At 39.8% G+C, this 16,538-nt stretch overlaps 1 protein-coding gene across 5 annotated transcripts in view; it reads right to left on the bottom strand.

Moving 5' to 3' along the window:
• SON (SON DNA and RNA binding protein) overlaps positions 1-16,538 on the bottom strand; it is a 31,553-nt gene that overhangs the window by 10,144 nt on the left and 4,871 nt on the right. For 3 of the 5 annotated variants that reach the window (XM_077118877.1, XM_077118878.1, XM_077118879.1), the window contains exons 3-6: positions 10,300-16,278; positions 8,830-8,990; positions 6,756-6,902; positions 6,346-6,534 (exon numbers count right to left, since the gene is read on the bottom strand). In XM_077118877.1, coding sequence (XP_076974992.1) covers positions 6,346-6,534; positions 6,756-6,902; positions 8,830-8,990; positions 10,300-16,278 — 6,476 coding nt within the window. Of the gene's footprint in view, positions 1-5,404; positions 6,245-6,345; positions 6,535-6,755; positions 6,903-7,074; positions 8,603-8,829; positions 8,991-10,299; positions 16,279-16,538 lie in introns of those variants that run through there. The other 2 variants (XM_077118880.1, XM_077118881.1) reach the window with 2 other exon arrangements.

The raw sequence follows: 16,538 nt of genomic DNA, 5'->3' as shown, positions 1-16,538 counted from the left end.
AAAAGGAAACTCATCAAGTGACTTTCAAATTAAGAACTCAAACTGACTTGTAACCACTCATTCATTTTTTATCTTTTTCTTTGAAAACCCCTTAACCCATCAGTATTTCCTGAGAAAACACAATTTTGGAAAATGCTTATCTGACAGGAGAAGGTTTCATTCATATACAAAGAATGAATGAGTAGGCACTACTTGGGTATCACAAATATAAGGATGTTAGCAAAATAGTTAACAGCAAAGCATTTACTTTTTGAAAAACCTAAGTAGTGAACTAGACTCCACTGTATATAAAATATTTCTCTTCTTTAAAAAAGAGCTATAGAATAGAGAAAGCCTATATGACTGAGGGAATAATTTTGACTGAGGGGATAATTTTGTCTCATCACTAAAGATTTACTTATCTTCCTTTCCTTGCTTTCAGAATCCCTCATCAGTACGTCATTCTTCATTATCTTGCTGAATCACACTAACAACATTCCTTCAGTTTAAGTCAAAATTTTTTCATCCAGAAAAAATGTGTAAATTCTTATATATTGCCTTCTAAGAATGAAGGCAAAATAGTTTACTGAGTTCATTCTGTGAAAGTTCTTTATTAGATTATTTAAAGATCTCTTCAATGAAAGATCTTAATTTCTTAGTCAACTTAGTAAATTATTCACACAAATTAAGATATCTCCAGCAACTATAAAAATTATAAAGAAAATCAGTCTGAAACACTAAGAAAAAAACTGTTAGGTTCACTTCTTGCTTTCATTATAATTCTGCTCCACTTCTGGAACTTTAAATGGGAACCCAGGTTTTCAGGCCAAAATTTACATTCCCTTGTAATACATTAGATGGTTCCTAAAATTGTCAGGGAAGAAATCAATGCAATTTTTCAAGAGTCATCAAAAGTATCTCCAGTACCATCTCATTAATCTTGTCAGAATTACTTTTGGTTTCAGAGCAATCTATAAAGCTAAGTATTAGGGTATAAAGTCTAAAATCTGAAGAGATGCTGGGGAAAAACACAAAACTCCATTCATCAATGGAGCCCAAATCCCTATAAATCTGCTATAAAAAATATATTTAAATGGCTTTCAAAACTCCCAACTATTCTAGAATAAAACTAATTTTATTCTTTCCAACAGGAATCCAAAGAATATACCTATCCATGAATTTATCCTTCTAAAGATTTTTCATTGTCACAATTTTTCTTGTTAGACCTTTATTGAGAAGCCAGTAATATGAACGGCTCCCCCTCCTTTAGTCCCCAGGACGAAACATTCATTAAATCTCAAGTCATATTTTATATTAAAAACACATCTCTCTTACTCTATTAAGGTATTTCAATATAATAACCGTGGTGTTTAGTATACATTTATTTTATATACAATTACAAATAGTTTCTTTCCCAAGAAGTAAAAGCATTAATTTTTCAACAGGCTTATTGAGGAACTGCAAGTTCATATCAAAACGTTATTACTAAACAGTAATTATTAATTCATACTCAAATTATTTTCAATGTGAGGAAATAAGTTCAAAATAGAATGCAGATTATCCTACTATCTTAAGGATGCTTGAATTCACAATAAAATGCCTATTTCCAGATTTTCACAACTTGGATTATGTAATAATGCATAAAAAAAACCAAGTATAATCTCGAAAGCATAGGTATTCAAGGACTAGACTAAATGTTTCATTATTAGTATTAAACCACTTAGAAACTGTAACTACTCTTAGAGCAGTACTCTCCAATAGAACTTTCCACATTGATAGCTACTGAAATATGACTTGAGTAAGAAAATGATTTTTTTCCTTTTAATTAAATTTAAATAGCTACATGTGGCTAGTAACTACTATATTGGACAGCAGAACTTTGGAACCTTTAATGACCTTTTATTATTGCTCAGGAACAGAAATAAGAAAGGTACCAAAATGATGCTAAAAGCCCCTCTAAAATTTACAAAAAGGAACTATCAAATCCCACAGAATACTATTAGCAAGTTATATCAAACAAGCTTTATTTGTCTCCACTGACACTGCAGACCATTTTGTTCCTGAGTCTATAGTTTAATTATGATTATAGAGGGCGTTTTAAATTCCTTTTTTTCTAGGATTTGTTCTAAAAGGTAAAATCCACATAAAGAAGTATCCTGAAATATAATTCTGAGTATCACATTGATGAAAACCTGAACACGTTACTTAATCTTAGCAAAGCAGATTACTACTACTTACAATAACCTACAAAGGTGTCATGAGTAATTGAAATACATAATGCAATCTGTACCATGTTGTGTGAATCTCATGACCTATATAACAGAACCATTAATTTTACAAATACAGTATATTTAGTTAGCTAAATATCATGTCCATCTCATTAAAAATTCCTTCTAAATCAGTTTATTCCCCTTTTGTTAACCCAACCGTTTACTTGAATAGAACAAATATCTGAATTAGTAATTCTTAGAAAGTCAAAGGATATAAAAGAGCTAAACAGAACTGTTAGAATGGGGTCAAGCAGATAAGGAAAATAACCCCTTATTTTCTACACAGCTAAATGCAGAAATCTCAAAAGTTCAAAGGCATAAAAGGAAAATTTTAATTATTAAGAAAATAGAAGTAAAGAAAAAAGCATCAGAATTGTATATAATTATAGCATGATTTTTAAATACTTAGCAAAAATTATTAAAATATAGATGTTAATACAGAAAAGAACAAAATGACAATCACAAAAACAATTGCCACAGTAATACAGACTATCTCAGTTGTGTTATGTTTATAGTTGGTTTAAAAAGTAAATTATGAAACTTTATTGTATCATGCAGAATTCTTTAGGGCAACTCAACTTAAAAATGCATTTAAGCTAAATGAATTGTAACTGGGAAACAAATGGATAATCTCTTAAATGGTTCAAAATAATTGAATGTTAGCCCCCTAGGAGACCTAAGAAGAGAAGAATTCGTAACAAGGCTGTACATTACACACACTATAACTGATAGGCCTCTGTGTGTTCAATTTCCAAATAAAATTTTCATCTCACCCCAGCTTGCCTATACTCTATATAATTTAGAACTTCTAAACCTAAGTGAATTTTAACCCCCCTAGGATGAAGAAATGAATACAACATCCAAGCACACTGCCTGTGATAAAAATGATTGTAACATATAAGCAATCAAGACATTAATGAACAGTTGGTTACCTCTAGACCACTTAAGTCTGATTGATGGAAACTCTGCACTAGTTGTTAAATTAGAATTAAAGATTATGTTTATATTTTGTACCCAATAAGCCTTTCCTAACTTTATTACTTTTTTTAACCAAGAATTAAAACCTCTGAGGACTTTTAAAAAAGATTATTTTCCAACATTTATGATTTCATTGTTTATAAATCAAATTTACACAATTATGGTCAAAGTTCTGTTGTCACTCCTTACTGAGGATGCTGTTGGCTGGCTTCTGGGTACGAAGACGATGCTATGGCAGTAGGGCACAGTCTGATGAGTTGTTTTTCCATTAAGATAAGGACTCATGCTGATCCATCCACAACTTCTGTCCACTCACACTTATGTCAAAGAGCACTTATGTGCAAGACAATTGGTTGGGTTAAGGATGCAGTCCATATTTAGATTTAGAGTACAGCTAATTCAGCCTTGTGGAGACCAAATCTGTAATCTTCACCTAAACATTTTATGCTCAAGACTAAAGAAACACAAACTCCATTCGTATTTATTAAAATGTAAAGGACTGATAGGTAAAAATATATATATATTGTAAAAACAAATCAAACTACATAGTTAAACTAACCAAACGAGATTTCCTTTAGTCTAGAAAGCTTTTATTTTAACCCGATAGGGCATCAAAAGGATCAGTACTGCCATAAAAAAGTGACCAACAGTATACCACAAATGTTGGTTCCTTGAAACATTAATTTTACAAATATATTTGTTAGCTAAATAAATAGAACTAAGCATTTTATATTTTCAACATTTTCTCTAGGTGTTCAATATCACTGCTGCTAACTAAACATACAGAAAGCTGAGAGCCAAACACAACCCTGTCCTTTTTCCTTCTTTGGGATCCTTTTGTTTAGAATTAAAGTTAATCTACACTCTTTGACTTTATCTAAGTAACTAGCTTAAATATATGAGAGGGAAAGAGTTCTGACGTCAAATAGTTGTATATATCCTCCCACAAGAGGCATCTGCTTCATTTACTTACTCCTGTGATCAGAACTTTCGTTTCATCTGCCTTAATAAGACTCCTTTACTTATAGAATAATGTACCTTCTATCAACCTCTACCCACGTACCCTTCTGCCCAAATTTCTTTGGAATAATTTCCCCCAACCTTTAGTTAAAATCTGACAACCGCTTTTGATGAGTCAAGGCTAAGGACACCACAACTGCTGGTGTTAAAATTGAAAATGGCCGGGTGCTGAATTCCAAACACACATACACACACAAACACACGCAGAGACGCAACTCTCAATCAAAATGCAGTTTAGCAGGATTCACCAAGTACTTTCCCCATGTTCAACTGAAGAAAATTAAAATAATTATGGTCACTTATATTCGCAGGAAAATCCCTAAGAATTTTGAAATACTTTATAGGTCTTCACTGCAAAAAAAAAAATTCATGCTTTTTCCAACTGTGTTTAAAATGCTTAATCTGCAAGGCATTAATTACTAAAATATATGTATCAGAATTTCTAAGTCTGTTCAACCTTCTTATCATGGTTTATATTCAGCTACTACAAGAATAAGTCAGTTGCAAATGTCAGTTAACCTTTCCCTCCTGTTGTGTAGGCAGCCTGGTTTGGGGATCAGCAACTGAGCTACTCAACTGGTTTCACTAAAATATTGTCTAAACCAGCTATCCTTTCCTTTACGGGTGATGGTGTAACTTGCTTCAATTGTTGGATATCATGTGAATACAGAACAGCATGTGTGATGTTAAGTAAACTGAAATGGCTAGTTTTCATACCCAGTTTCACTGTACAGAAAGTTGCTCCCTTTCAAAATACCGCAGAGGTTAAAAAAAAAAAAAGAAAATGTCACACCTGTGAATAGCTCAGGGAAAAAAATACTATCAAAAAGTTTCTGATTTGGGTTCTGTTCACTTTCTGATTTGGTAAACAGGATTTTGTTTATTTATAATACTGGAGGTGTTTAGTGAAAGATGATATGGCCAATGATGGGAACCTGAAGCTGAACAATATACAGGTATCTCTGACCAGCATTTCCTGTAACTGCAAGAAAAGGAAGTGGGGAAGAAGTTCCACATTTCAGGGGCATCAGATAACTAGTCCAGTATTCGGACAAATGTCTGGGCTTTGGAAATCAAGGGCAAGACGAAGAAAAGGTGATTGACAACTAGTCTATGGTATCATTTAAAACTCCCACCCCCCTATTAAGTCTCCACCCTCCCAGATCCCCCAAGCGTGATTTTGCACAACAAGTTAAATAAAAGTAAACTGTTTATTAAAAGATACAGCAAAGGTACAGATACAGAGGTACATACAAAGATACAGATATATATATATATTTACATATATATACAGTTTTGCTGTTCTCATGTGCACTGTACTTAGCAGCACATTATTTAATTAGGCGGCATTTTAATGGGGTAGTTTGACACTTGGCATTATTTCTGCATCATTTTGACAAAATAGAACTATAGCCTCATAGAAATTTCAAGGTGTGAACTCCACTCCTTCAATTTTTAATAGTAGCAAAGAGGGGAAGGAGAAGGGAATGGAATACCAAGGCTGAGCATTAGGTTAAACACAAGATTCAAATGGGCCAAGGTAGTACAGGTAAGGGAAAAATGATTCAAATTAAAGGCTATCTGACAAACAACCTAGAGAAACAGTAGGAAACCATCATTTGAGGGCAGTGGGCTATGTACCCAAGATGTTCAAATAGCCTACAATGACCTTTTTCATTCCAGTTCTTGTGTTGAACCTGAGGATCTGCCTCTCTGTGCAATTCTTCCACCCAACAAATTTGCTACCACCAAAATCTAGAGCTATAGAGCCTTGAAGCAAAACGGGAAGCTAAGTAGTTGTACCTTGGGCTACCTTCCCACAAGTGTAAGGAGGGCCCAATGTTGGGTAGGGATGTGATAACACTGTTCTCTGCAATTCGATGCTTTTCACTTTGTGGCTTGGTTCCACAAAGTGAATTGCATCGAGTTACTGTCAAATGAGAAGCTGCGGGTTGTTTCATCTGTCGTCTAACCCGGCCCTGCCGTTTAACCCGGCCCTAAGAAGAGTGAAACAGAATCCAAATCAGATATAAAGTAACAACAAAATGGCAGATTCAGGCATAAAAAAGGAAAAATAGCTAATATTCCTCTTACTTACCTCAGAGGGCAAATTGCTGCTGAAAACATTATCATCATCTTTGTTTTCTTCACCATTTTTCTCTACAGGAACCCACTCTCCATAAACACTATCTGCTTCTTTTTTACGATGCTGAGATCCAGATGACACAGGAAATTCTTTTGTTAATGTTACCTGGCTTTTTGGTGGAGTTGGCTTTGCTGCAGCAATCTAAAAAATAAACAGTGTTTCTTAACTGAAATTCAATATAACAAATACCTACAGTAAAAAGTTTCTGAAGATTTTTTCAATATGATCTGAAGGAAATGGTTTTTGTTCATTATTCCTTACAGTAATTAAACCAAAAATTAATAAACCAAATTCCATTTGGGTTTCATTTAAATAGTTCCTAACTTGAGCTGTTTCATCAATCCATAAACTCTAATACTCACATTCAGATTAAAAAAAATAGGTTTAGGTTCACTGAGTTTAAAGGGGTGATGATAAAAAGGAGGTTCTTCTTCCTCTTCATCCGAAACATGAGGTTTATTCACTATTACATCATCATCTTCTTTACTTTGTGCGATCTGTTTGCATTTCTTAAAAAGTAAAAACAAACAAAAGATAAATCTTACTTTATAAATAACATACAATTTCTTAAAAAGAGTCAAAACCACATAAAATCAACTTTCAGAAGTAAAACGAGATTAATGATAGGTTATCGGTAAGTAATTTAACTTATCAGTTATTATTTAAACACACTCGGGCTGGTCAGTCAGTCAACAACATTTATTGAGCACCTACTATGTGCAGAGCACTGTACTGGGCACTGTCCGGGGCATACAAAAAATAAAGTAGAAGACATGGTCCCTGCTCCCAAGGAGCTTACAATCTAGTTCAAGAGACAGAATACATACACATGAAATAACTGAAGAACGCTTTTACAGAGCAACACAATAACAAGTGCAAGTTGATATAATACAAACCAAGTTATATAAGTGCTGAAAGAACAAAGGCTTATTAAGAGAGAATAGTGTCAGTCAGATAATCAAGGAACACTCCTTGAAGAGTTCTGAGCCAGATTTTCATAATGAGGAATAAGAATTGCTAGGTAAAGGAAAAGAAAAGTCATCCTCGTCTGGTGGTAGTAAAAACATGAAAAAATTGTCACAAGGGACAAGAGGGCTGAAGATGAGTCTAAAGAGGTACGAGGAACACTAAGTGTTCACAGGGTTTCAAATTTTAGATAAGCTTAGATTTGCTAGTTAAGCAAAGAAGCCTTTACTAGGTTCTTAAATTAAAAGAAATTAAATTGCATTTTGTACTGTAATAAATGAAAATGAGGAAAACAGACTAAGAGACTATCTGATGCCCAAACGTATGGCAAAATAAAAGACATGAAACATTTGGGTTGGGATGAGGTCATAACATTTTTCTCCATAAATGTATTATGAGTCTCTTAAAGGAACAGAACTCAAGAATAAAAACAAGGTATGATGGAAAGGGTACAAGTGATGATCTAACACATAAAGCAGAGTCAATTCCTTCTTGAGAAGCAAAGGAAAAGACTCCATTTCGTGGCTTTATAAAAAAGGCAGAATAAATTTGGGAAGACCTGTCTCTATACAAGCAATAGAATTCATCACATCCATTATCAATTGAAAATATCACAAGAGGATAAAAAGCTCACTTAGCCAAAAACACAAAGTAAATCAGGCTTGTAATCAAGGGGAACAGAAAGTATTGACAGTGGCAGGCTGGCATAAGGCTAGCCAATAACAAGTTTCAATATATGAAACAGTGTGGTATTTCTGGATCCTAGCAGCAATATTTCAGCGTTCTCCAAAACAGAAAAGAGAAAAAAAGATAACAAAACAAAGCCAAAAAAAAACAAAAACAAAAACAAAAAGCCTCAATTGAAAAGATCAAATTTTTAAAAACAAAGTGTGTTTAAAATATATATATGTTACTGCCAAAACCCGAACCGCAGGAAGAACTGATAACGGCCGGCCATTATCACCAATGGCTCATACCAAACAGCCAAAACCCGAAATGCTGATGCGAAAGAAGTTCCTTTCAGGCAATGGCCAGCTATTCTCATTAATTTCCAAGCTCCGGTGGCAAAAGATCATTTCTGAAGATTGTCTGTGTCTTTGCGTATATGCAGTACACTCGTGGCGATCAGTGAACACGTCGTGAATGGAAACGAAACTGTAGGCGAGCTTCTGCGTGTTGCTCACTCAACACCTCCTCCATTCAAACGAACCGTCCCACTCCTCAGTCAGTTTGGCTTCTAAAACTGGAAAGCAAAAGTAATGGGAAGTAACTTTTAGCTAGCGGAGCTTAGCCATCCCGGATAATGGCCTGCTAAACAGAGCTTCTGCTGCTGCCACGTCTGTATTTCGGGTTTTGGCCACTCGGTGCCAGCCATTATCAGTTCAGCCCACAATTCGGGTTTTGGCACGCTCCAGTCAACATCACTGAAATAATCCATTTAAGAATGAAAGCAAATTTTGTCTGGCTTACCTCAGTTAGTTCTTCTATGGTTGCTCCTCCTGACTTTTTAGCAACTTTCTCTTCTATTGAGGGTGGAGGTGCAGGTTTTAGATTTGGCGGTAAAGGAACACCGGCCTTAGCACACATGGCAGCTGCGTTAGCTTTGGCTATTTCAAGTAATTGAGCCTTGTCTGTAATAGGAAAAATAAACAGTTTTCCTAAACGTTGTACATTTTGTATTATGAGAAGTTTTACATGCTAACATTATTAAAGGTATCAATTTTCTGTCTAAAGTTTTAACTAGGATCATATCACTCTTTAGCTCAAAGTTTTCAAGTGGTAGCCCTCCTCTAAGATGCGTACCTGTCAAAGTCCATTTTCTGAATAACATCCCCTTATCTCAATGGAAACTTTACTAAATAGCCCTTCTGTAGGAAACTGCTCTCCTTCTAATCTTTGACAACATTTTAATCATAATCACTCTTTGAGCCCCAATTCAAATGCCACATCTTCTAAGAAATCTTTATTAAGTCAGAATTAACACCCTTCTTCACTGTGCTCCAGTAGTACCTTATCTGTAACTACACTACAGCAATCATCATATTCTTTCTGGCAATTTCAGTGTTTGGTAAAAGAGATGGAAAACATGCTTTTATCTTTATCTCCTCCATTAACCTGTAATCTGCTTGAGGGATTTCACAGTTACTCTCCACGGTGATTTGAATTACAAGAATTTAGAAACCTTTTGCCAAATTGAAAGCATCTCCCTCACTGCTGTCTCAGTATCTTTTTCTTAGACCATTCTGCCCGGAAAAATACAATTTACTTATAATGATAAATTACCTATACTCCATCAAGTTTTAATCATCTCTGCACACTAAAAATTATAAACTTCTTTAAAGTCCGTTTTAAAGTAAGGCAGAACAGATTATTAAAATCACTCTAATAAATTTCCTTATTTTTCTTGTAACACCCAGCCTGTTAAATGAATCCCCACAGACAAAATTCCCTATTTACATCCATTACCCACTATACCAGTCAGAATTACCTTCACCAACATTCAACACTACTATATATTGCCATATTAAGAAATGCAACATTACAAAAAAATCTAATTTTAGGCTTCTTTGCAAGGATATGTTATAATACATACAATAATCATCTAAGCATTTACTAACCTTGCTTTTAACTTACTGGACTTCTCCCTACAGGACTTCTACTCCTGCTTTCCATTCTTAGTTATGGCAAGACAGGATCAAGCAAATTAAGGTGTTTAAGTATGTAAACAGCTTGGTTCTAATAAAGCCCAAAGCATGTCTTCTTTAACTACAAATGCACTAACTACTACATTTTCTAAACACTGGCTAACCTAATTGAAAAAAAATATTTAAGATAAAAGTATTTATCCTAACCCAGCAACTCAAAATATATTTGACAGAAAAAAATTCAGCTTTAAATCATTCTCCATTACAATACCGTTGAATTCTTAAAATCACTTACCCAAATCTGTCAGACGTTTAGGGGATCTGCCTCGTTCAGAAGACCTGGATCGTTTACGACGGATGGGAGATCTACTAAACCTTCTTCTCAAGGGTGTTCGCGATCGCCTTAATCTGACTGGTGATATACTAAAGCTTCGTCTTCTTACTACAGACCTTGATCTTCTCCGTCGGCTCGGGGTGCGGCTCCGCCGGCTCGGGGTCCGGCTCCGTCGGCTCGGGGTGCGGCTCCGCCGGCTCGGGGTCCGGCTCCGTCGGCTCGGCGTGCGGCTCCTTCGGCTCGGCGTGCGGCTCCTTCGGCTCGGGGTGCGGCTCCTTCGGCTCGGGGTGCGGCTCCTTCGGCTCGGGGTGCGGCTCCTTCGGCTTGGGGAAATGCTAAAGCTCCTTCTTCTCCCTACAGATCTAGACCTTCTTCGACGACTTGGCGTGTGACTCCGACTTCTGCGACTTGGGGTGCGACTTCGAGCTCTAACTGTTTTGCGGTTGTCCCTGGAGCTAGATCTTTTTCTTTTTCTTTCCCTAGACTTGGATCTATGTTTTGGAGATCTTTTACGCTTCTCTTTTGATACAGAGCGCCTTCCTCTAGACTTTGATCTTGACCTGCTGCTCCTCCTCCTGCGTCTTGAACGTGACCGAGAACGTGTTTGGGAGCGATGAGACTTTGACTTAGATGATCTCTTCCTTGCCCTAGAACGAGATTCACTGGTACGTTTGCGTTTGTGTTCAGAAGACTTGGAACGTTTGCTTCGAGATCTTAATGAGGAGTCTCTTTTCTTCTCTTTCTCACCTTTGTCACGGTTCTTGTTTTTCTTGCTTTTTTCATGTGTGTCCTTAACTTTTACAAAAATTTCATAGTCATCTTTTTCCTCTGAAGAAGACTCTGAAGCTCTTTCTGGTATACTTATTACAACTGGACTGGCAGTAGATTTGTCACGTTCAACTTCACTTGCAAGTAAAGGTCCTTCAATACCAGCTCTCAGGTTTGCAAGACGTTCCATGTCCTTAGGAAGTAATGGTCTTACTAAATCTGCTTCGTTAATGTCCTCAATATTGGTAGGAAATCCTGAATCAGGCAGTATTTCTTTAGCAGGGAGGGGTACTTCTTTATCTTCTCCACTTTCTTTAGGGCTGAGAGCAACTGTGATTCCCTGGTCACTCTCTTTCATAGTTAATGGTCCTTCTGCATCCTTACTAGCAAGGTTATTATTAGATGGTAAATTAAGATGAATGTCTTTAGCAGGCAAAGGTCCCTCTATGTCAGCTTCACTACCACCACTAGGGCTGGTGGAAATTACCATGTCATGTTCTGTATCTTGTGCAGCTAATAATTCTTCAACATCGTATTTGTTAACTGAACTGAGAGTAGGTGCTGTGGGAAATTCAACAGTTCCTTTTCCATCAGATTCAAGAGCAAGTGGACCAGTAGAAGACAGAGCTCCTTCTGCATCAGTTTCACTAACACCAGGGCAAGTAACCAATACTGTGCTGTGTTCAGCCTCATCGATGGGCAAAATTTTCCCCTCACCGATTTCACCAAAAACACCAGTGCTGGCAGCAGACCCTGCATGATGTTCCATTTCTTTAGCAATTAAATTATTATTTATACTAAGCCCTACATTTATACCATATTCACTTTCATAAGAGTCACTCTTCAGATGTCTATCATGTGGCTCTTCTCCTAAATGCATGGGAGTCTCCTGCATGCTAACCTCTGGAGCAAGATTAGGAGGGCCAGATATTAAATTCATTCCTCTTATAATGCGAGATGTGGACATAACACTAGACTCCAGTATCACTGGTGTAGACTCTAAAACCATCTCAGTTGATATTATTTGAATCTGCTCTGAGACAGTAACAGCAGGCTCTGAAAGTGTTACAGTGGACTCTTGGACAGAAACAGATGGTTCCGAAACAATCATGGCAGGGTGAAGGACCGACACTGCTGGCTCCAGGATATGCACAGTAGGCTCCAAGGCAGAAACAACTGGCACAGTAACATGCTCTGGCTCTGCCATGGTCGGCAGCCCCAAGACAGCCACTACTGGTGGCTCTGGGACAGCCATGGCTGGAGGCTCCGGGACAACCATGGCTGGTGGCTCCAGGATTGCCATAGCTGGTGGCTCCTGGACAGGTACAACTGGTGGTTCTGGGACAGCCATGGCCAGTGGTTCCAAAGCAACCACAGCTGGTGACTCTGAGATGGTTGTGGCTGGCTGCCCCAGGGTGCTCTGTGCTGCCTCTGTAATGGGTACTGCTGACTCTTGTAAAGATAAGGATAACTCTGAAGCAGCTTGTCCTGAGGCTTGTATGGAATCAAGGGCCTCTGATGTCTCTGACGTAATAAGAGGTTCTGATGTTAACATGGTCGGCTCAGCTGACATCATGGGAGTTTCAGACATTGGTGTCTCTGGAATAATTTCATGTTCTTCTGTTACTACAGCAGACTCTACAGGTGTTGAAGACTCTGGCTCTAACGGTGGGTCCGGAACAGTCACAGCAGCCTCTGATGCTAACAATGAGGGTTCTGATGTTGACATTGAATAATCCAGAGCCACAGAAGGCTCTGAAATCTCACTTTGATTCACAGGAGGCTCAGACAGGGATACCGACTCTTCAGGAGGTAATGCTGGTACCTCAGTAGACCAAGTATTTTCAGTTGCTAATGCTGACTGCTCACTAGGTAATCCTGGACCCTCTGGTGGTTCTTCAGGAGGCAAAGGTGGTGTCATTGGTGGCTCCTCAGGTGGCAATGGTGGCATTGTAGGAGGCTCTTCAGGAGGCAAAGGTGGTACCATATATGCCTCCGTATAAGTATCAGTATAAGAATCGGTGTAAGAATCAGCTGCCATAGACATCATTGAACGATCAGCAGTATAAGATGACATCATAGATCGGTCAGCTGCAGAGTACGATGACATCATAGACCGGTCAGCAGCAGAGTACGATGACATCATAGACCGGTCAGCACCCATGGACATCATAGATCGGTCAGCCATTGGGGACATCATGGAGCGCTCATAAGCTGACATCATAGAGCGTTCATAAGCTGACATCATAGAGCGCTCAGCCATAGGGGACATCATAGAGCGTTCATAGGCCGACATCATAGAGCGCTCATAAGCTGACATCATAGAGCGCTCTGCCATAGGGGACATCATAGACCGCTCATAAGACATCATAGAGCGTTCATAAGATGACATCATGGAACGCTCTGCAGCATAGGACATCATCATAGAACGTCTAGACGCTAACATCAGGGGTCTAGGTGCTAGCCTATATGGCCTGGGTGCTATTCTATAGGACCTGGGTGCTATCCTATAGGGTCTAGGTGACATCCTATAGGGATCAGGAGTTAGTCTGTAGGGGTCATGACCTAACCTATAGGGGTCCTGCCCTAACCTATAGGCATCATGACCTAACCTATAGGGATCATGACCTAACCTATAGGGATCTTGAGCTAACCTGTAAGGATCCTGAGCTAACCTATAGGGATCTGGAGATTTTGATCCCAACATGGCAGAATCTTGGGTACTAGATGCTAACATCTGGGCATCCATGGTACCAGATGCTAACATTTGAGCATCCATGGTGCCGGAAGCCAACATTTGAGAGTCCATAGTACCAGACGCTAACATCTGGGAATCCATAGAACTAGTTGCTAACATCTGGGAGTCCATGGTGCTGGTTGCTAACATCTGGGAGTCCATGGTGCTGGTTGCTAACATCTGGGAATCCATGGAGCTGGTTGCTAACATCTGAGAATCCATGGAACTGGTTGCTAACATCTGGGAGTCCATGGTGCTGGTTGCTAACATCTGGGAGTCCATGGAACTGGTCGCTAACATCTGGGAGTCCATGGTGCTAGTTGCTAACATCTGGGAATCCATGGAGCTAGTTGCTAACATCTGGGAGTCCATGGTGCTAGAGGCTAACATCTGGGAGTCCATGGTGCTAGAGGCTAACATCTGGGAGTCCATGGTGTTGGATGCTAGCATCTGGGAGTCCATGGTGTTGGATGCTAGCATCTGGGAGTCCATGGTGTTGGACGCTAACATATGGGTCTCCATGGTGTTAGAAGCTAACATATGGGATTCTTGGGCCATCAAGGGATCCACTCCTACTGTTACAGAAGTCTCCCCCACTAATGTAGTAGGCAGCTCCTGTGCTACCGTATTATAGGATTCCAGCGCTGTCGTCGAGGGCACCTCCAAGGACTGCGACACGGTCATCGTTGACAGCTCCGATGTTGTCACGACAGACTGAACAGAGATCTCCAGCGCCACAGTTGCCACAGGCTGCCCGGGCAACTCTGGCGCTCCAGGCTGCCCTGGCAACTCCAGGACCCCTGTTGCCAAAGGCTGCCCCAAAAGCTCCAGTGCGCCAGCTGCCCCAGACTGCCCCGAGAACTCCAGTGCCCCAGTTGCCATAAGCTGCCCAGGCAACTCCAGTGCCCCAGTTGCCACAGGCTGCCCTGACAACTCCAGCGCCCTAGTTGCCGAAGGCAGCCCTGGCAACTCCAGCACCCCAGTCACCGAAGGCTGCCCCGGCAACTCCAGTGCTGTCGTTGCCACTGGTTGTCCTGGCAACTCCAGCACCATCGTTGCCTCAGGCTGCCCCAGCAACCCTGTTGCTGTCGTCACCTCAGGCTGCCCAGGATGTTCCACCGTTGTCATCCCCACAGGCTGCTCCAAGTCTGTCGTCGTCACAGGTTGTTCGGTCAACTCCATTGCTACTGTTACCGCAGGCTGCCCTGGCAACTCTATTGCCGCTGTCACCACAGGCAACACTGGCAACTCCTGTGCCATCACAGGTGGTTCTGGCACCTCCTGTGGTGGCTCCAACCCCATGGATGGTGCTGGGAGCCCTGGCAATTCCTGTGGCAACTGTGGCACTGGTGTCACAGAGGGCCCCAGCAACTCAGGCACTGCAGTCGCAGGGGGCCCCGACAACTCAGGCACTGGGGTAGAAGGGGCCCCAGGCAACTCTGACACCAGGGTAGCAGAGGGCCCAGGTAACTCCAGCACTGGAGTCACAGGGGGCCCCTGCAACTCCGGCATGGAGGTCGCAGGTGGCCCCGGCAACTCCATGGCTGAGGCCACCGACGACTCCGGCATCTCCAACGCTGTGGTCTGAGGGAACTCCGACAACTCCTGCTGTCTTGACATGGATGAATCTGCAATCTCTGATGGTACTTCTACAGGATGCTCTGACAATCTTAACGCTTCGGTTACAGATGACTCTGGAAAACCCATTGCTGTTGATGTGCTTGGCTCAGGGTATACCTCAGTAGGTGTCTCTGATGATACTACAAGGGTTTCTGACAGCTCTAGCACTTTTGCTACTGGAGGCTCTGCCAACATCTTTGATGTCGCTGGAGATGTGCTCTCCAACGGTTTCAGCACAGACTTCATCTGATACTCCACTGACATTGTTACAACTGGCTCAGATGACTTCAGCACTACTGTTGTAGTAGGCACTGGTACTGCTGCAAAGGAATCCAGAATCTTGGTCATAGGCGGTTCCAGCATTACTGCCATAGACTCTTCAGACTGCTCTGAGATTACTGATGTAGATGCAACTGATAGTTCTGCAGTTTGGGTAGCTGGCTTCAGAGTTTCCAAGGTGTGTGACTCTGATACCACCATTGCTACTGTCGAAGGTTCTAGCACAAATGCTGGGGATTCACTGGTCTCAGATAAGTCAAATGCCTTTACAGGACGTTCCAGTGCCATCGCTGAAGGTTCAGAATCAAACTTCAAAAAGGAATCAGATTCTAAATCTATGTTACCATCATGATGAGATTTCACCTTTGACTCAGATTCTTCTGGCTGTTTTTTATATTTTTTTTCCTTTTCTTTCTTCTTTTTCTTCTTTTTATTTTTGTGCTTTTTATGCTTCTTTGACTTTTTGGTGGGAATTTCATCAGTAGGATCTGTTTGTACAGATACACATCTACTTTTTCTGGAGGCCTCCTTCAAGTCTGAAATTAAAGGGAAATTTAATTTTAATTTTAAATTAATTTTACTTTTGTCAGATATTCCCCAAAGTAGATTAAGATGATTATATAAACCAACATTCACATCCTATATATAACCTCACATAAACTATTTTCCATATACCTGTTACTCTGAAGATTGCCACCTTTGCAATATTTCTTTCAACAACTAAAGCCTGGGTTAAAAATAAGTTTTGGCTTATCGCAAAAATTTCTTACACAAAATTAAGATGTGTTTTACTAAA

Source organism: Tamandua tetradactyla, chromosome 10 (assembly GCF_023851605.1).
Source record: "Tamandua tetradactyla isolate mTamTet1 chromosome 10, mTamTet1.pri, whole genome shotgun sequence".
NCBI classification, from domain to species: domain Eukaryota; kingdom Metazoa; phylum Chordata; class Mammalia; order Pilosa; family Myrmecophagidae; genus Tamandua; species Tamandua tetradactyla.
This window is presented reverse-complemented; position numbering and strand designations above follow the sequence as displayed.